General features: G+C 37.3%; 1 protein-coding gene across 4 annotated transcripts in view; it reads left to right on the forward strand.

The window, feature by feature from the left end:
* The window catches only part of ARHGAP29 (Rho GTPase activating protein 29), a 49,285-nt gene that overhangs the window by 18,212 nt on the left and 9,725 nt on the right, over positions 1-21,348 (forward strand). For 3 of the 4 annotated variants that reach the window (XM_009986379.2, XM_086617226.1, XM_086617227.1), the window contains exons 2-12: positions 3,429-3,572; positions 12,172-12,268; positions 12,638-12,710; positions 16,559-16,619; positions 17,097-17,234; positions 17,510-17,574; positions 18,046-18,156; positions 18,287-18,367; positions 18,625-18,813; positions 19,048-19,185; positions 20,451-20,641. In XM_009986379.2, the coding sequence (XP_009984681.2) occupies positions 3,429-3,572; positions 12,172-12,268; positions 12,638-12,710; positions 16,559-16,619; positions 17,097-17,234; positions 17,510-17,574; positions 18,046-18,156; positions 18,287-18,367; positions 18,625-18,813; positions 19,048-19,185; positions 20,451-20,641 (1,288 nt within the window). Of the gene's footprint in view, positions 1-3,428; positions 3,573-12,171; positions 12,269-12,637; positions 12,711-16,558; positions 16,620-17,096; positions 17,235-17,509; positions 17,575-18,045; positions 18,157-18,286; positions 18,372-18,624; positions 18,814-19,047; positions 19,186-20,450; positions 20,642-21,348 lie in introns of all 4 variants that reach the window. The other variant, XM_086617228.1, reaches the window with a different exon arrangement.

Genomic DNA, 21,348 nt, shown 5'->3' on the forward strand with positions numbered 1-21,348 from the left:
TGACATATTCCGATTGTTTTACTACCTAGGGTTTATAAATCCCTCCTGAACAGGAAATCTCTATTTTAGTATCTGTTTGAGTGTCAGTTGGTGAATGCAGTGTAGTTGTTCCTGATGGCTTCTTCTCCCACCCCTCCCCAAGCACCACTTGTGTCACAGACCTTTTGTCTTCTGGAGGCACAGAAACAATGTTTCAGATATTTTGTAAACAAATAATACAGTGATGGAGTACAAAGAAATCTGTTGGGTGTAGCCAGATGTTTGCTTTTGAGGATACAAGTAACTAATCTCATACTTGAATGCATTATTTCAGTGATAGTGTTCTCCTGGATGGGTGTGATAAACATCTAATTCAACTCTGCAGTTGTTTTCAACTTGCATTTCCCTTTGAAGCTTGCTGCTTCTGGTTCAGACTCAGAGTCTTGTGTCTCTTCAGTTTCTCTCTCTCTCCTTCTCCCCCCCCCCATTTATTTTGCTTTTTTCACCAACTCTGTTGGTCTGGTAAGATATCATATCTTAATACTAAGAAACCACATTTTGAAGCACATGCTTTAATTAGTCTTCTGTATGATTCTTTTCTTATCTTTTCTTTTTTGCCTTGACCTAACCTGTAAGGAACCTCAAGAGGCCATTTTATCTTGTATTGACAAGCCAGTAGTTATGTGTCACAATGAACTCCCCAGAATAATTCATACAGTTTGTCATGTGCCTGTGATGCACTCCTTCCTGACTCTCAGGTTAGGAGTAATCTGTAGATTGGTTTGGCTGCTTTCCTGCCTTGTTTCCCCTTCCGTGCTTGTTAGGGGTCCAAAAGTCTACCCATCATGTCACCAAGGGCTTGGTTGTGGGGTATGTTCATGGACATGCTTGATCACATGATTAGGAACTCTTTTCTCTTCACCCATAAGTGGACATCTGTGCATCAGAAGACAGACACACCTTCGTCTTGGCTAGGCAAGCAATGAAGTTCTGGTCAAATGATGCACTTGTGTAGACCATCTCTAGTCAGTAGACTGCAACATTCATGCCTTTCATGTGAGGACATGTGTTTCTCCCATCCTCTGAACTCTTTCTGCTTAGGGGAGTTCTTGAGCTGTTGCAGGTTATGTGGTTTTATTACAATCCTTAGTAGTTCAGTAGACTAAAGAGCAGAGTAGTTGAGTGAAAAGAAGCTGTGGAGGCAGGTTCAAAAGGAATTAAATGAATTCGAAGATAGCTGGTCTGTAAGCAGTCACTAAAGTGCATAGGAACAACTGTGGCGCAGCAGTTGTGGGTGTGGGGGACTGGACTGCAGAAAGCAGCCAGTCTTACCTAGTCTCCTAAGCAGAATCACTCACTGCTGTGTAAGGCTCAGGCTAGCTGGACCTATGACTTGACCTGGTGAGGCATTTATTGTCTCATTAGTAACCTACAGGGAAACTCAGAAGAGCTTGTCCCGTCTCTCCTTATTCCCATGTAAATTTGTGTCAATGCTGTGTTTTGGCAAGAAATTCCACAGGTCTTTTACGTGAAGAATCACCCTTTTCTATTTTGAATCTGGCTCTTGCTTCCTCTGTTTAATCATCAGAAGTGTGTTATGTTTAACTGAAAGACATGGGTAAGCGACTGAGTCTACCCACTATTTTTGTGCCTTTCATGATTTTCTAGAATTCTTTCATATCCCCTGTAAATCATCTCTTATCCAAGGTCACAACTTCCGCTCTTGTTGCTTGCATGGAAACCACTTCAAGCCTGGATTGCTTTCCCTGTTAAGTTCCAAACTCTGAGCTGTAGTATTCCTTTAGATCAATGTGTGTTTAGTCATAAACTACCACTGCTACTAGTGTGTATGTACTGAATCATAGCTGCATTTGTACCAGCCTCTTGACAGTTTTTTTTGCCTTTGCTGTGTTTGAGTCCTCAGTTAAAAACCATTATGTGTACCATGTAAATGAAGATAAAGCCACAACTATGTTTCTTTAATAAATTTCAAGAGCTTTCTTAATTTCCTGCTATGTAAGATGGGTTTTCCTAGGCTTCTGTGTGTCCTGTTAAGGATACAGAGCTTCCTACTCCCCTCCAGCAGGAAAAAACATGCAAAGTGCCCATGAATGGCAGATAAAGTTTTTGCCTTAGTCTGCTTCCTGAGTCAAGGTTTTTCCTTTGACCGTGTATAAGCTAGTCTGAGTTGAAAAAAATCTCCTGATATTTGACATCTGGGGAGATAAAGCCAGAGACACAGTGGCCCTTCGAAGGCTTGCTTTTCCCATGATACAATCGCAGGTAATGTGTATGTAGTCCTCCCCATCTACCCACCTGACAGTAGTGATATACTGTACTGATGTGTCATGTTATACTTTGTTGATTCCTCAGAAAAATTAGAAAAATTTAGGTGCCTCTAGCCTAAATGCAATGATTTGAAACTGTTCTCTGAGTAACAGTGGATCTATTTGCACTTTACTGTAATTGTCTGTGTTGACCTGTTTGTTATCATGACCACAGACAACACAGAATTGCCATTCCTTTTTGGTCGGTGGGGAAGTGAGTCAGCTTGTATTAGATCCTCTTTTCTTTTTCGTAAGCTAGACTTTCCTGAATTTGAAAGCTTTTTACCACAACTTGCAACGCAGCACTCTAGCTCATGTGTGAAACTTCAATTCTGTGTACCAGCACCTCTTCTGTAACAGAACGGAAGAGCTTGTGGTTTAACCTGTGCCATGTATGCAACAAGAACTATTTTTTTTTTTTAAATAAGGCAAGGGGATTTAGGGGTGCATAACAAGAGGCATATACTGTAAAAACCATTGCCCTATATTTGTGCTTGTTTGAGAATTTTTCTAGATTAGGCCTAATTCCACAAAATAATTTAGATGCTTAACTTCTATATCAGGACTGACATACTTAAAGACAGATATTTGTAGATCTAGGCTTACATATTAAAGATTGTTGAGACTTTACTGACTCTTGAGTTGAAAGCTTTTTTTTTTGCCAAAAATCTTTTTTTAATTCTTTGAATATACAGAAATAGTGTTGAATTTGTATCAGGTGAAGAATTATCTAATGAGCAATGCAAATCTGCTTTTGTTGATACTCTTTTTTGAATATATGCAATTATCAAAACAGTGGTGCTTGAAAAGACATTAGAAAAAGAAGATGGTTTAATTCAGAAACCTTAGGGTACTGGTGTAGTCTTTTTAAGATATAATCACTTGACTTTTTGGGACAAATGATTTTATATGTAAACAGCATACAACATTGCAAGTAAACTGTTGGGAAATACTAGTGTAACTCTTTATTTTTTACAATTTCTTTGTTCTAAGCAGGCCCAGCTTCCATATGGCCTAGACTTCCATACAACTGAATACCATCAAAGTGATTTGTAATGTGATTGGGACTTAATTACTGTTTTAATGTAGTGTTTTTTACTTTTTGTTTTTACTTTTTTTCAGAAAATCAAGATGGCCTGCATCAGGTAGTACATGAACGCCTAGGGGAGTTGCTGCGTGTTTTAAAAGCAGTAATAAATAAACATCAGACTCTAAACTCAGTTGATATTCTTAGTGCTGCAGGAACAGTTATTGCAAAAGTAAAAGGTAAGGAATTCACTACCTTGCATATTCTTGGAAAATTGTAGTTAGTGACTTCATTGACTCTGGCTTGGAATTATAGATTCTATGTATACAGAAGAAACAGGGTTCTTTAATAGTAATATCTTAACGCTTGTTTAAAAATACCTTCTCTAAGTGAAAAGTAATGTTAAATAGCTTGTTCTCCTATTGATGTAATAAAATTCTGCTCATAGGAAGCTAGCTGCAAACCCACACCAAATTCCAAAAGCACAAGCCTTTGATCTTGAGCTTTTCTTTACCTGTGTATTGCAGAATAATATCATAGAATGGTAAACCTTGCATGTATCCACTTAAAGATTTGCCAGAAATCTTAGCTTAGTTCTATGAATTTGTGGGAATGGTGTTGTGTTTATATCAAGTGAAGAAATATCTAAATGAGCAGTCCAAATCTGAATGGCCTAATGCTTATTTATAAATTCCAGAAACAGATCATAAGCATGGTAAAGGTGTCAAAAGGAACAAAAAAGGCGTTGCAGACATACACGTTAATACTTTCTGTTGCTGATCTTTGCTACTGCAGTTCTCTGCATGTCAGATGAATGCAAATGGTGAAGCACATGGTTGCTCCAGGCTATAAACCATAGGTGTTTCTTTTCTGTGTAGCCTTTGACTGCAGCTCTCCTTACTTTGGAGTAAGTCCAGTATATTACTGTGGAACCAGTACAGTTTCTTCCATGTGGCATGGAGAACACTTTGAGTACGGTTAAATCTCCACCTCTTGCCTGTGTTAAATCATGTGGAACGTCTTCCTTCAGAGATACATGATTTGGTATTTCTCCTTGTTTCTTAATTATCTTAATGTGGCTGAACATAATACTGCTGACTCGGTAAAGTAGGAATATCGGTTAAAATGCTAATGTGTTTAGCTGCCCGATTCCTGTATCTTGGATTCTTCCAAGCTTCTTAGGGATCCTTCCTATTGATACATAGTTTTGCTAGTTTGTTGGATCTTGGCAGATACTACCAGCCTGCTTTGCATTTTCTTCCTGCTACGTGTAGAGTTTCCTATAGGTCTGTCCCTGGTATTTGAAATGATCACAGAATTACAACTGCACAACTTCTGAACTTGATTTAGAGAATTGTATATAACAGTAGAAATGCAGAGTATGCCTGAGAGGTTGCTCTTTGTCTTGTTGATCTTGGGAAGATTTAAGTACACATGTACAATGGTAATCAGATATTTATCCATGATACCAGGTTAAATGTTTAGTGAACGTAGTTCTGCATCCACCTTAGACAAGCTGTTTGCATGCTTAAGTGCTGTGTTAAGATTACTGTGTGTCTTCCACTCTCTCCTAATTTCAGTGGGCACAGGACAATGTTCAGCTGCCCTTTCTTTAGTTGAAGAAATGTTGAGGAAAGCTGACTTCAGGTCTGCAAGTAAATTGAATTACATCAACCTTTGCTAAATCATATTTCCAAAAGCTATTGCAGTAATATCTATCCTCTCTGGACTACATTGTTTATCAAGGTGGTTGCTAATATGCAGTGCCCCAAATTGATCACTGTCTCTACTGTCCAAGTTTATCATTGCAAAGTAAAGTGGTAGAATTATTTTCCTTGTCTCACATGGTAACATTGTTGATTGATTCCATAATTATGTTGGCCTTTTTGTCAATTTTTGTGTTCGATTTAAAGTCCATTGTAAGTCCAAGGTCACTTTCTGTAGTTCTAGTGCTGAACCAGTTTTCCAGATCTAGATTTCTACCCTTCTACTTTTGAAATGGAGAATTAAGCACTTTGTTGAATCACGTGATCCATTCCTCCAGAGTGCTTGCAGCCTTCTGAATTTGACGCTATGCGTATTTTTTCTCTTCTTAGTTCCCAGCGTTCCATCGTACATTCAATAGCACTGAACGCTGGGCAGATGCATTGGTGTTTCATACTTTTACTTATATGTGTCTGTTTCTGCCTGGTTTGATGAGTGACTGTTCTTTTGAATAGTTATTTTAGGATTTGTTCATTTCTCTTGATAGTGAGTGGAAGAAATAACTTTAGTACTAATCCTTTTTTTGGCAATACAGATATTCACAAATACTTTTCAGCTTTTTCCTCCCTGAACAGATTTTAGTTCATACAATTAATATGTCTGCACTTGAAATAAACTAACTACTAACATTTTTATTGCATTGTAGAGTTCACTTGCTGTTAACATGTTGAGTATATGAGGAGCTACAGTTTTGGAGGGATTGCATTATTTTCTATATGGAAAGGAAAACTACTGCAAGGAGAACACTGGGCATATTGTTTAAATACAGAATTTTGAATGTAACTTCACTCTATTCTTCTAAGAATGCCACTTGAAACAAAAGCAGTACAGTCATGTCTTCCAGTTTGCTGTCAAATGTGTTCAAGTAGGTCAAGTTGTAAGACTGTACTTCAGGTACGTTGGAAAAGTCTGTGTTCAGCCATAGCTCACTTGAACTATCTTAAATATGATCTTGTATGATGAGAAACTGCTCAAAGAAAAAGGCAGGAAAGGATTTGCTTTTGTTATCATAACAGTCTTTGTCCTTGAGCTGGAATTGAGCTCGAGTTTTGACTTTTTTTCTCTCACTCTTGGTTATGTTACTCTGTGAATAATTTTCTCATGGGCAATGAGAAATTGACAGTATGGAAAATGTAGCTTTAAGACTCCTGCTACAGGATCCAAACTACAGTGATTATGTGACCAGTGCCGATCTGGTACAAACATGTTCTTCCAGCTTGAATAAGTAAATAAAAAGTGTTTTCTGGTGGAATAAAAGATTATGGTGTGCAGCTCCTGTTCGTAGCATTCTTACTAATTTCTCATAGACTTGTTCATCTGTCTCATAAGCAGCATACATTCTGGACCTAGAATGGAGAGACTGGCATAAACTGTCTGGTTATTCTTTGGCTAAAACAAACATAAACTTGCCTTGTGGAGAATTGTCATTGCAGTGATCCAGCACTGTGTGACCTGGCCTCGTGGAGTTCCCAAGTTAATTGCAAGGAAAGGGAGCTAGCTCTGGATCATACTAAAGAAGGTGCTCTCAGTCAGTTCTGCTTCAATGTTTTTAGCCTTTGATACAAACAAGTACTTTCATATGAAGACTTTAGTAACTAACACCTATTGCTGTTTGCTTGGCCATGGGTTGTATTCCTCACGTGTCTGGAGATGGAAAATGGCGAGTTAGAGGGCTTCAGCTCTCTGACTGGTACGTCAGTCCTGCTTCTTCGAGAACAGCAAAACTTTTGCCATATGAAAACGGCCTACCTTCCCCAGCATAACCTGTGGTAAATGTGAAGGCAGTTTTTCTCTCTCTTTAGCACCTGTTTTGTTTTTACAGCTGTTTTTGCGTGAGGATTATACTGTTTGTAAGCATATCTGACCTCAGGTTTGCTTACAGTGGCCTGTCAGTAACACATGTATTCACAGGTTTTCAGCTGTGGTTATTTCACTAGAAGTAGTGTAACTTTTGAATAAACAGGAAGCTATAAGAATGTGAAGAGCTGGTAGGACGGAACCAGTATCCTTTTTCCTCTGTCTTCCCAGGCTGTGTTAACGCGACATTATGAAAGAAGTTCATCTGACTCATCTGTTTCTTGTCATTGGAGGACAGAACTATAAAAAGACGTGGAAACACTGTATTTGTAGTCAGATTTATGACTAGATTATTAACCTGGCCTGGAAAATCTCTGATGTTTATTTAGGAGAGGATGAAATAAAAACAAGCTGGGATTTACATGTTTTGTTTTCAGTTTGTTGTTTAGGGTTTTTTTTCCCACCCTTGAGAAATAAAAGCATAACCAGTTGCTTTAGAAAGACCTTTTTGAATCTCTACATAATGCTAGGGTTTCAAATCTAGTTTGTATTTGGAACTTCACATAGGGCAAATGGTTATTTTAACAACTGACTGCCTTTGCTCTTAATGAAACCAGTTACGATAGTTTTGGAATCATTAGCTGTTGGTGACTCTGGCTTGTAAAGTATTCTTGTAAGTATGACAAGTTGCGCTATGATTTCAACATAATGTCCAGTGCAGACAGACCACCCTCTGAATTACTGCAAGTGGGAATGTTTTGAATGTTAGCAAAAATTAGAGTGCCTTTGCCCTTCCTTCAGGACAGTCATGAGATCCTTCAGTGGGAATGATATAAGCATGCTTGTAGTTCTGCTTTGAATGTCTAATGCTTTTCCTTTTTGAGAGATTGAAGGAAAAACTAGCTAGCTTGTTACCTTAATCTTACCACAGAGAATTATGTTTGACAGCAGAAAATGTCAGACTTTTACCATTTTAGACTGAGGTTGCAGGAAAACTTGGGGGGAGAAGGATGGACCTGGTTTCTCTGATTGTCTTGGACATGACATGCTTCACTGAGCCTTTTTGCTTGGACTCTACTACTCATCCATGCTTACTCGGGACGCCTCACCTGATCTAGAAGAATTGAGACTTACTGTGAAGCATCTTGCCTGGAACCTGTCTATACTCCTATTTCTGGAAGTCGCTTCTCAGTGTGGCACACCATCATACTCGTAGTTGTTGTTTTCCCACTCAGTGCCTTTAAATAGGTGATGACCACAGAGTACGTGGTTCTCCTGATCGTATGCTGAATTCAGTTTGTACTGTTTTTTTGCTCTAAATTGCACCTTTTGACTTAATTGGATCACTAGAATGAACGCAGATTCCTAGTAAAGCTAAAAATTGCACTTGTCTTGTAGAAATTCCCTTTTTAGGTATGTGGGTTTTTTTCTAATAGTTTTACAGTACAGTTAAATACCTCTAGCAAGGTGAAGTAATTTCAGTTTTGTTGGTGTATCTGATGTAAATTCAGAGCAAGATTTATTATAGAGAGAGTAGGAAACAGTTCCTCAAACTTGTCATGTTGGCATCCATTTAAAGCTGAGGAGGCTGCCAAACCTGATACTAAGTACAGACTGGTGAAATTATATGGCACAGGGAACTAAAATTAGAATGGTGGAGCTGGGACAGCCTGCTGATCCTCTCTAGCTGTGAGATCCCGAGAATTATTCTTCTACCTCTTTCCAGTCTGCATACTGCTACTCTTTACTCAAATTCCTCCCCCCCCCTTTTTTTACACGTTTTTAATGATGATACGTAATAAGTATTACAAGTCTTCGTTTTGGGGAAGGGAGTGTTTTTTTGGTCTTGGTTGGTTGGTTTGCTTGGACGGTGTTTTCGTTTTTGGAATAGCTCTGAACGGTTCTTGAAAGCATTGTTGGGAGTTTAAGGACAGAAAATTAGTTGCAAAGGTATTCAGTTCCAACAAATGAGCTTGGTTGCTTACTGCTATAAAGTCAGCTAGTGAAGTATGGATCGAAGATGTATTCCTGTCTAAGGAAACAGATGGTGGTATTACCATATCTGTGTATTTAGGGGTGAGAAGATTGACCTGCAAAGAGTAAATTCTGCAAGGTAGAGTAGTATAGACTTGTCCAGGCTCTGCAGACAGCTGGCAAGGTAGCTTTGCCGCTGCCAGTCCTGCACATGTCTATGGGGAGGGGGAAGGAGAAAACCAGTGAAGTCTTGCGGACTCTGGCATGGTGTGTCCTCTGTGCTGGCTTGATTTGACTGGAAGGGGACAAGAGAGCATCACAGAAACTTGTGTGCTGTGCTGTGGTGGCTGTGCGCCATCTAAGCATCATCATTTAAAGGCCCTGGTTGCACTTTGGTCTTCACAGCTGACAGCCTCTTCTTCATAGTTTCGGAAGTGTTGCTTAGATGTCCTCAGGGGCTGCTTAAGCTTTTGGGATTCTGGCTTCCAAAACTTCCATGACTGTTGCTGGTTCCCTAGCCTGTTCTATGCTTGATTTAGAAAGCTTTTGATGGCACAACTCGAGTTGAAACTTTGCAATGTCTTGCAGCGTTTTGATGAGTTTACCAAACTCACCTCAGTTTGAATACAGCTTTGCTAGCTTTGGAAATAGAGATCCACTTTAATGCAAGCTAGGCTTGCGTTTCAGGTATTGGATTCTGGATTTTAATATATTGCTATCATGCAGTTTTTTAAAGTTCATAATGTGGCATCTGAAGTCTTACTTAAAAGTGTTGTGAAGTTGTATACTTGCTTTGAAATTTGTAGAACTATAGATAGATAGCTGTCATTTCCAGACATGGAAAGATTACCATAGTTCATTGTTATCAGTAGCTATTGTGTGCAGTCAGGATGTCCTGGGGAAAGAGCGTGCATGGTTTAAAGTTGATGTTAAGTACATCAGCATTCCAGTGGTAGTAAGCTAGAAGAAAGCTGTTTGTATTACACTGAATTACTAAGAGCTTGGACTAAACTTTTTTGGGAGAAGTGGTAATTCTGAAAAATTTGAGATTGGCTGTTCCATTTGTGATAGATCCTGAAAAGAAAGGATTTCTCTGGTGTGTAACATATAAAGCTTAACAAAACTCTTCCTGGAACAGGAAGGCAGAGAGAAACAGACAGCGTTTCTTTAGGGAGAGGCTATCTATGTTGATGTCTTGTTAGCAAAGTGAAAGAAGTGCTCTTTCTCTGAAGACAGTGGAGCTAATGGATGTACGAGTGTTTCAGTGGTAAGTGCTTTGAATGTGTAGACAGTTTTTGTTGGTTCCTTTTAGTTTTGAAACAGTTTGCATTTCATGCTGACACTCAAATTATTTTTCCTGTCATTAGTGGCTGTAATCAATAGATCTTGTAATAACTGTTGTTGCTTAATGATTTGGAATACAACATTTAGATTTATAAGCAGCGTTACCTCTGGAAAGCTGAGGTTTTCAACTAATCTGAATTTAAAAAAAAATCCACTGCTATTTACAAAGTTGTTAAAAAAGAAAAAGTACAATCTGTGGAGCTTTATTGAATCTCATTGCAAACAAAGGTGCCAGGGGCATTTTTTAATGTAATTACGAAGTGTAGGAGAATGGAGAGGTAGGAGAAGCCTTAAATTTAGCAGTGAACTGTGGCAGCAAAGGCTGTTGATATTTTTGTAACATGTGGCGATTTGTTTTTTTATTGCTGTAGGCTTATTACAACATGTTCTTACAAATCTGCAAGTAATTGTGAAAGTAGCCCATGAGAAGAATACATTTTTTCCGTAATAGCTTTGTATAGAAATAGTTGTTATAAAACTGTTGATCAGGCCTGTTGGCGTGCTGTGTAAAAAGAAATGGATTCAGCTGTGTTAATTTACTGGTTAAAAACTTTTCCTTTCACAAAGGAAGTCTAATGGAGGAGCACATTATTGTACTTTGTTTGTTACCCATTAGTGTTTAGGCACCTGGCAGGAAGTTTGAATACTTTTTAAGATAAAAGTCTATTACTTTAATTTGCTAAGAAAATGCATATAGAATGGGCAACATTTTAGTGTGATTTAATTTTTGCTGCTTCTAGAAGTCATTGCGGTCTATTATTTCCATACTTGTACTGGAAATGTGAGAAAGATACATAAATTAACATCGTCACAGGTCTTGCGAGAAGTGATGAATAGGTGTCTCATTGCAGTGTCTCTGAAACAGATGATTGTATGTGTAACTTAGGCATCTAGATAATTAAGAATATTGCATTGCTTAAAAAAATAAGCTTTTTAAAAATAAATACTAATGCGCAATGGTCACTTCTCCCAGTGTAAATCTGGGAAAACTTCCATCCAGAGAGCTCAGCTTCACCTCAAAGGAGTGTACTCGACTTCTCTGTGAAAAATTTCCCAGTCACCAATGATTAAGGAGTTAAGCTGGAAACAGACAAAAATGATTGTACTTTTTGTCTTGTCCTTTCTCACTCCTCCCCCTTGTCCAGTAGTTGTTAATAGAACCTCTGGATGAATCATTCTTCTTGTCTCATTATTCCAGTTTGTCATCAAAGTGTGTTAAAGGCTCAGTGTTGAGTGCCTAAATACTGGTCTTGATCACCAGTTTAAACCATGTAGTTTGTCCAAGGATGCTCCCTTTCCTATTTTGGAACAACAATAGTTATGCTGAGATTCTTCCCTGCTTTTAACAGGCAAAACTGAGGGGCCTTTGCCAGACAATGGAGCTGCTAATTAAAGGGTTTTGCAATGGACACTACCTTTTGATAGCTTTCTGTTTGTCTGTACCCAAGCCAGAAATCCTGTGTTCTGAATACATAGACAGGATCGAATACAGTTGTGGGGTGGAAGAGAGTACCCCATGAACTACTGCTCCTGTTGCAAATTCTGAAATTTATACCCAGAAAAGAAACATTTTTTTCAAATATTTAACTACATTTGTGAGCTGCTTCGTAGTGTTACTGCTGCTGTGTGATTTGACTTTCTGGTAAAGGACTATTTTTCTCTTCCCCTCATGTTACTGTCATGTTCCCACACAAAGCTGCTGCTTAGTGGGAAGATATAGGAAGTGAAGGAATAATCTAATTTCATTGTGGGAAGCATCTGGATTGTGTTAATTTCTTTCCTTTAGTGTCGACTTTCTTATTAATCTTTTTTAAAACTGTGTTTTTTCAGTTGTTCAGAAAAGTCTAATGTTGCACGTTCTGTAGGAGATTTCATGATTAAAAATTGTCTTTACACTTAGTAAACTTGCATGATTGACCCTACCTCTTAACCTTTGGTTTTAATTTTTTTTTTCCTAAGCGGTGAACTTCAAAGAAGTTAATGAAGAAAATAAGAGAGAACTTTTCAGTGAAATATTTTCTTCCATTGAAACATTGGCATTCACCTTTGGAAACGTGTAAGTTGGAATCCAGAAGAAATTTTTAAAGAGTTTAGTGGAGCTGAATCAAATTTAGAATAAACTAGAACAAAAACTTTAAGTTTTATTTTAAGTTTTATTTTGAACAACTATTAGCTGATAAATGAATTTAAATTAACCAAATCCGGAATAGTTTTACTGCTTTGGTTGTTTGCTTTTTTTTCTTAACAAAGAAAACAATTGTGGTATAAAAATTGCAAGGAATATGACTACTTCTAAAAATTGTCTTGCAAAACTTTTTAAGTAAAGACTGTTAGAAACACTGCCTGAATTTTTGTTCTCGGTGATCTGAAATTGCTTGGTGAGGTAAAGTAACGAAGTAACACAATTCTTTGTTTTTTCTGGCAGTGTTTCAGACTTCCTTATGGGAGATGTAGACAATGGCTCGTCATTGGGACTTCCTGTATCTCGGAGAAGTCGGGTAGGCTAAACACGTTCTCTTGGAGCGTGGCATTGTATCTTTTAAAGGAGATTTTAATTTCCACTGAAACTCTGTGCATCATAGGGCTGGGACACTTGGAGTCTTGTGTTTAAAACAAGATTAAACCCATGACAAAAATGCATTCAAGGTTTCAGATACTTGCATGTATTCTATGTTCTAAATGCCAGTGATGATTCAATGGGGCTAGCGTTCAAATATGTACATGATAACCTGCTGTAACTGTATTTGAGATTTTTAAATTGGTTAAGTTAAAAGAACTGCACACTTAAAAAACTTGAATGATTTGCTTTCTAGAGTAGTTAGAATAGAGCTGTTAGACCTAGAAGCTAAAGGGTAATGACCTCTTTTTGGCTTTTGAAGACTAGTATTCATTACAAAATAACCTTTTCTTCTTCCAGAGCCCTGTTTGTGCTGTAGCTGTTTCAACAACAATTCACTAAGAGAACTGAAACAGCTCTGTCAACTCGTAGATAGTAAAAGAAAAACATTAGTGTTTTATACTCCCCTTTAAACACTTGAAGGTGAGATTAAAAATATTCAGTACCAAATTCTGTTCTGAAGTTTTGTGTATCTAGAAACTTTCAAGTAAATCAAGTCAAATTAAAAACTACATGCAATAAAATGCAGTTGATAATTGATGTGTATGACAAGCTTAGTCATAGCAAGGTTAAAAATTTTGAATTGTGGAGTTTAACGGCTTCATTGAACTGTACTTAAAGCTTAGGATTCCTTCATACAGGCTTGATCATAGCAATGTTGTGCAGCTACAGCTGAGAAGTAGTCTTTTTAAATTTTCCCTAAGTTTGATAACACACGTGAGAAAGAAGGCTGATCACAAGTTTACTTCTGTAGCTGGTATAAAACTCATCTTCACAAAGATGGAAAAGGAGGCTACTCGGAAAACTAGTTCCAGCAGACTTAGAATCAGAGGGTTATGTTGCTGATAAAATGTGTGAAATAAAATAGCATAAAAGCCAGTATCTCTTTTAAGTTAAATGAGATGATTTGAAGAAGTAGTATTTCAGCTAATCATTTCACCAGCAGAGGGAAGGTACTGAATTTGCCAATGTTTTAATCTTGTAATGGCTTTGCAATGCAGAAATGTGTTCCTGTGGAAAGAGATGGTCCCATATATTGTATTGTGAAGTGAATGCTCGGCTAAAAGATCATTGTTCTGACGATGGGAGTGGGGAACCAAGGGGAAATCAGAATATAGTGAAATAAAGAGAAATTCTATTCTAGATGTTCCAGAAGTCACCATATATTTAAAAACCCTTTTTTGTAGTGTCATTTGCTTTTCCTAATGTGGAAGGGAACAATTATAAATTTTGGAGCAGGTACGATAATATGGTTCAATGTCTTGGAAACCTGTCTTAAATTTAAGTGTGTTTTCATTCAGATGAATAAATACACATTTAACAGATAAAGCATTTCACTTTGATTTGCAATTCAGAGAGCAATTTGGAGGCCAACTAGGAGTTGAGTGTTAGGAGGAGTTAAATGCGAAGTATTTAAGTAGCTGTATTAACATTTCGTATGTGTACGTTCAGTGGTTGAACGTAGCAGCTAGCTGTGTCTTAAAAAGATTAGAGCATAACATTTTGGTAGAATTTAACATGTAAATGCTTTGAGAGTTAATTAAGGAGAGAGATTTTAATTGTCTGCTAAGTTAGGGACCTCCCTATCTGTTGAGGATTGCTCTGAGCTGGGAGGAGGCTGATCTTGCTTCTCTTGACTGCAGGGGAGTCTACATTCTTTAGTTCAGACATTCCACTTGGAAGCTTCGGTTAAATGATATGCCTACCCCCTCTTAGCAAATGTAATTGTTCTCATTTTAGCTCTTGTAGTACAACCAGAAGTACAAGGTGGAAGCAGAGATATTTCTTGATTAAAAACAAAAGAGCTTTAGAATACGTTGGAAGAGCCGAGATCCTGTCTGGCCTTTCATTACTCGACAACCTATTTGAATGCTACTTGATGCTATGTAGATCTGAGAGCACAATCAAGGAAAAGGATAGAACTTTCAAAATGCATGCAGAGAATTGCCTCTATCAGAGTGAGAGTTCTTGGGTAATGGGGGAAAAAAGGCAGAAGAGACTGGTTAAAGTTGAGGAGTGAAATCTATCTAGAAGTCAGGCTATTTTTTTTTTTTTAGTGCTAGGCTCACTGGCAGGAGGCACTGGATGCTTGAGGGGGCAAGCTGTGTGGGTCAAGTTCTGATAATAAGTTGTAGGACATAAGTAAAAGTAGTTGTCTGTGTACTTGCTTTGAAAATGTGGTATTACGTATTTGCGGTGGGGTGAACATGGATGGACGAATGAGTATTTATTAGGTTCCCTAACTACATTGTGTGCCTAAATTACTGGAAAGGAGTGAACAGTTCTCAGGACTGAAATGATTAGGTCTTACAGAACGGGAAATGATTTTTAGGACCAGAACTTAAGTGCCTCCTGAGTTAATATTAAGTATGTGTTTTTCCCTCTTCTTATTTGTTCTTCCTTAACAACTAGGTGCCACCTCAAAATCTACTTGAAGACAGTAATATTTTACAAATCAGAACTAAATCTAGGAATGTTCAGACTTCCTATGCAACCGAACATTGATCCATCTCTAAATTGAGATGTATTTTCTTTGTTATGTTGATAGACAGCTTTGGATGGATTTCCTACTTGTTCTGAAAAAGCCCTTCCATTTTACTGAAACTGTCTTGTATTGTACAGCAGTTGTACTAGTCTTTCACTTTCTTAGGAATGGGGCTGTTCTTTAGACCGTGGTTTGATTCTTTTCAATGTAATTGATGATTAATACCTTGCATGGAAGCTGCTTTTGCTGTGAAGTAAACAATGATTGAGAGATTTTTGTGTGATTTATGATCAGTTTCCATTTACATTTAAAAAAACAACCAAACAAAAAAGAATTACTTGCATTGTTACTGTGCTCCATTTTAGCCTTAAGTCTGAGGAAAAAAAAAAGCACCAAAATCTAAAATGGAAACAAGCTAGTCTTCTAAAGCTTAAGGCCACTTTGCAGCCATTTCTTGGCTTTTGTCTTCTGCCTGCTCTGTGCCTCCATTTTGAAGAGTAGTTTGTTTATTTAAAATGATGTAGAGTTGTTGGGGGGATTTGTGCCTTTTAAAAGGGGGAGTGGTTACTAGGTAAACTTTTTACTCACTTAAGTTTGTTCAGTGGCCTGGTTTACAGCAGAGTCCTACAAATAGTTCAGTTGGCACAATTAATGGAATAGCAAAATGCAGTGTGAGGACAAAGGTAGAGATGAAATCCTATGCTGAATTCCTTTTATTATTGGATTAAATTCTGTCAGGTTGTACTGATTATCAGGGCTTCATTAGCAAGTGTTACTAGTCAGCTGTTATGCCTACAGTGCACACCTGCAAGTAACTTAGAAGAAATCATAATTTTATTCCTTTGAGGAAGAAATACAGGATTCTTATGGTTTGTAGAATCATGTCTGTTACATGTATATGGCATTAGGTCTATACGAAATGCTTTTTAAGAGAGGTAGGGATCTAAGAAAAGTTAAATGTCCCTTAAATATCAGCCTGATTGGTTAAACAATTAACTTTTTCAATACAGCTTTTCAAAATTGTTGGTTTAAAGGTACATAATTATTCCTTGCTCTTTTATTATGTCTCAATTGACAGCTATGGGAGCTTAGAAGGTATTGTGCCTTAGGTGAGAGTTACAGCACAATTTGTTGCTGTTTCTGCCAAAAAAGAAAGGGACAGATGATGCTGGTTGTTCTGTAGCCTGGCAGTTCTAGTGAGAGTTTTTCTTCCCTGACTTAATGTTTTGTTTCTTGTATGCCAGTCTTTTGAGAATCTTTCTGTGGAGTCTGGGGGTTCACTGCATGAAAAGGATGATATTCAAGGTAGGTCATTCATTTAATACTAATGAACGCTATCCTGTATCTGCTTTTTAATCTTCTAAAATGTAATAAGTAAGTTGCTTGGTCACTCTTTTACACTTACGCTGCCATTAAAACTTCACTGTAAAAAATTTGCTATTGCAGAGGTTTTATGCTTTTGTGAATAACCAACCTGGATTGCTTTTCAGGGAAAAAATAAGCAAGGGCTGAAGCACTGTGTATGTCATCATATGATTGGTGTTTTGTTAGGTCACTTTCTTTAAGAAAGTTATGCTGACCATATGACTACTCTAGATAAAATATTGTGACCCTTTAATTTGTTCTAAAACCTCTGTCAGTCCTGTTTAGAGTCAACTAGCATTAAAGACCAACTCAAGATCAGAGCTGCTTAAGTCTTCACAGTTGGCTAATACTGGCTTTGCTCTCAGTGTGTGGTCATGTCTAAAATTCACTTCTTTGTGTTCGATGCTTTATTTTCAGGACATCTTCGAGCAGAGGAGGTTGATAGCATGCTCCTGAGAAATGACAGCGGAATCGAATCAGCTCTGTCTTATGCTAAAGCATGGTCAAAATATACCAAGGATGTAGTCGCATGGGTAGAAAAAAAGCTTAGCTTGGGTGAGTGGCTCTTTCTGACATTTAATCAGCTTTGTCATGATGAAATTAAATCTGTTGTCAGGCCTCTGTGCTGCAGACTGTCAATAATGTGATTTCTAAATTAGTAGCTGTTCTGCTGAACTGGACAGAACTATCACACTTTTCCTGTAATTAAAGGCCTGTAACAAAGTGGAGGTGGTCCCCTCTATAGCCCATCTGTTAGAGGAAGAATGTGAAAGCATTTAGCATCTAGTACAATTGTTAGTGTAAACAATAACTGTGAATTTTTTTAACAGAAGTGGAATGTGCTAAAAACTTAGCAAAAATGGCTGAAACTGCTAAAGCTGTTGTTGGACACCAGGTGAGTACATCTTACGTTTTTGTTTTTTTAAAGTCTTAAATATGTATTGGATGCCTTGCCCAAAAATGAAATTTCAAGGATGTTGAGAAATGGATTTTTATGTTGTTACAGAATTGATTTATACTGTAAATCACTAGTTAAAAGATCTGATGTGTATGTCTTCCCATCTCCTTTGGAATTTGGATATATAAGTTTATTTTTTCATAGTACACTCTTTTCTGTCTAATATCTTGTATGTTTTGTGATTTGGACTTGTAGACTTCCTTTTCAGAGTGTTTTCTTAATAAAATGAAATGGAGCTGAGAAATTATTAATTTTCTACATTCATACCTAACTGTGACTTCCACAGACATATAAATACTTTACTAAATTTAATTGAAAATCTAGTTCAATTATACAGCCATTTAGAATGTATATGCATACCTCTACCTTACCTAGAACACTAATGTTTTTTGTCTTGTGTAATTTTAGGATTATATGCCATTCCAATCAATATTCATTAATGCTTTCCAAAATGATATTGAGAACAATCAGCTTTGGCAACAAACAGCTGCTGCTCTCCAGTCTAACAAATTTGTGCAGGTAAGCTCAAAGAAAAAGACCAAGATATTGTTTAGGTTTTTAAAAAGTTTAGTAACAGCACAGATTATTCAAAAGAACAAACTTACAGCCTATAAGCCTTTTATGTATTCTATTAATATTTTCTATCTAGCCCCTTCTTGGAAGAAAAAATGAGTTGGATAGACAAAGGAAAGATATCAAGGAACTTTGGCAGCGAGAACAGAAAAAAATGGTTAGTGTTTCTTTCATATCTAACAGTGTTCAATCTGAAATTCTTCAAAATGACAAAAATCTTCAAACCAGACTGTTATGTAGTGTTTAACTGACAATTTACTGACATATTTGTATGAGGTTATCTTTCTATGACTATATACTTTGAACTGCAGCATACAGATCTGTGCATAACAGCCTCTTCGAAGATCACATTAAATAACTGGAAAATTAAAATCATTAATTCTTTTGCTTTTTTTCTTTTGTTGCATTCTGCAGCAAGAACTGGAAGCTGCTCTAAGAAAAGCAAAGTTGCTATATACACAGCGTCAAGATGAGTATGAAAAGGCAAAATCCTGCACTGCTCGTGCTGAGGAGGAACATCTTAGCTCAAGTGGAAGCTTTGTGAAAGATTTCAGCAAGCAATTGGAAAAAAAACGAAGGCTAGAAGAGGAAGCTCTTCAAAAAGTGAGAGCTTTTGTTCCTTGCTTGTAAACTTACACTGGTTTTACTCATGCTTTCCCAAGGGGAGCATTTGAGCAAGTATTCTGTTCATAATTCTTAATTTTAGTCATGCTGTGTCCTTTTGGACTTTTATCCTAAATGGGAATCTCCAATTACAGGCATCTTGTGTGCGTTTTTTCTTGCTTCTGGTATCAAGGCCTGTAGTCCACAAACCGTTTATACTTATGTTTTCTCTAGGCTGAAGAGGCTAATGAACACTATAAAGCAAGCATGTCAGAGGTTGAAGAAAAAAGAAATTATTTGGAAAGCTTTAAAAGTGATGTCTTAACACAGCTTCGGGAGCTTATTTACCAGTGTGATCTTACTCTTAAAGCTGTAAGCATGCTTTTTAAAATACGTTTGGCACAGATTATCAATGTTGTTAAGACTAGGAGAAAGCCCCATCTGATGTGTTAACAGGTTAAAATAGAAAGTTTTCAAAGGCAGAGGTTGAGCCAATAGAAAAAGAAGGAAAACTTTTAAGATGTTTGTGGTGTTCTTTCCATTATGGAGTTTAAAAAAAAAAAAAGTGTTATACATGTCTTTGAATGTTTTTCATTTTTTTATGAGCTGTTGCCTTGCAAGAACCTGACAGTGGCAGCAGTGTTACTGTGTTGCTTAAGAGTACAGCTCACATTCCCATTATTATTTTCATTAGTGCATTAGCAAAGATGTTTGGCTCAAGCACAGAATGGGCATTAACATGATGCAGCATGGAGCCTGCTAATCTTGATGACAGTCTCAATTACTACAGGATTCATTGTGACTAATTAATGTATTTGATGTGTGTAAATAAGCAAAGCATTGTCAAAGTAGTATATCTACATATAGTTTTTTAAAAACCTTTAAGAGCACACTGTGCCAACAGGTGTGCACCTTTTTAGGTGAGGCAAAGGCAATTTAATGCTGGGGTGGGGGGTGGAGAGGGAAAATAAAAACCCAAACACACACACTCCTTCCCAAGCAACCCAAAAACCAACATGTAAGACCAGTAGAAAGCTTAGACAAACTTGTCAGTTCAAGTAGATCTAAATCACAAACTACTTTGCAACCCCAAAGCTGAAGAAGCAGCCATGCAGAGTCCCTGATCTCTGCCTTGTTATAAAGTGTTTTAGAAGTTTTATGTATTCTAACAAAGAAAGTGTTCCATTAATGCGTTCTGTTGGGACAAAGTTTTGTCCACTTTTTGTCTCAAGGTGATATGGAACTCATCTGAGTTTGGAACTCCAGCTACTTTGTCATTGTAGTGGTGACTAACATTACCTCTAGAGCATGAAAATTGCCTTTTTGATAGCAACAAACCTTGCTGTTTGTCTTGATCAACCAAAAATGGGAAGCCATTGGGATTGCCTTTGCTACCTGGAGAATTTCTTAACCCAGAGAGAGGAGGAATACTAGTATTTATACTACAGATCAAGTTTTTGCGGTTGACTTTTGGGAATCTTGCACAAAGTCCATCCCTATAAATGTACTATTTTCTAGAATTTTTCTAGTCAGTGTTTAAATAATTTTGCGTTGGGATATTAATTCTAGCTGAGCAAAGTACAAGTGAAGTATCTAGTAAATGATCTACAAATATTGAAATTTTTTTCTCCTAACAGGCAACAGTCAACCTGTTCCAGCTGCAGCATGCTCAGGTTGTATCTCTTCCAGTTAACTGCCAGTCCCTCTGTGAGAGTGCCAAACTCTATGACCCTGGTCAGCAGTATTCAGAGTTTGTGAAAAGTTTGCCAAAGGAAGGTGTTACTGTTGAATCAGGTTCTTTTGAAACCCAGAGTTCCCAGGTTGATGGGTAAGTCCCAAACTACAGGTGGCATTTGCTTGGTTTAGAATTAAATGCTAGGCACATGTGTTAACAGTAAAACGATTTTGGAGGAAGAAAATGAATCCTGGTGTTGTACCGTGCTTTACCATTCTTTATTTCTTTGATTCATCTTTTGGTAGATTATATATAATGTTGAGTTTAAAACATGACTTTAAATTCTGAAGCAGAATCTCATTTTGGTGTAATAAACCTTGCTAAAACATTAACAATTGTTGTGCAAGAATTGACTTATTATGATTTTAATGTAGATACTGGTTAATATGAAAAATGTAAATTTGGAACTCTGTAGTGTGGTGTGACAGTAGCATTTGATAATCAGGTTAGAAAGTCTGAGGAGGTTCTTTTCCTCTTCTGCCGGCCTTGCTGCTACAGTACCTTCTTTCATATTGTTTACATTTGGCAACTTTTTTGGCAGGAAGTGTTGCTCAATTTCTGTCTCATGCTATGTGACTAAATAAAAGTTGAGAGTCCATATGTCCCTATGTTATAACTTAATTATTTTTTTCCAACCTGTGTGAAATGGCAGGTTTTACTGTTAATCTATTAAAGATACAGCTAGTGGGGAAGTAAAGACTACAAGACAAAAAGACAACTCCTTGTTCAGTATGCCAAATGCTTTTCCACCTTTAACTTGTTGTAAAATAGCAATCTTGGCACTAAAGCACCAGAATATC

Source organism: Tauraco erythrolophus, chromosome 10 (genome assembly GCF_009769465.1).
Source record: "Tauraco erythrolophus isolate bTauEry1 chromosome 10, bTauEry1.pri, whole genome shotgun sequence".
NCBI classification, from domain to species: Eukaryota; Metazoa; Chordata; class Aves; order Musophagiformes; family Musophagidae; genus Tauraco; species Tauraco erythrolophus.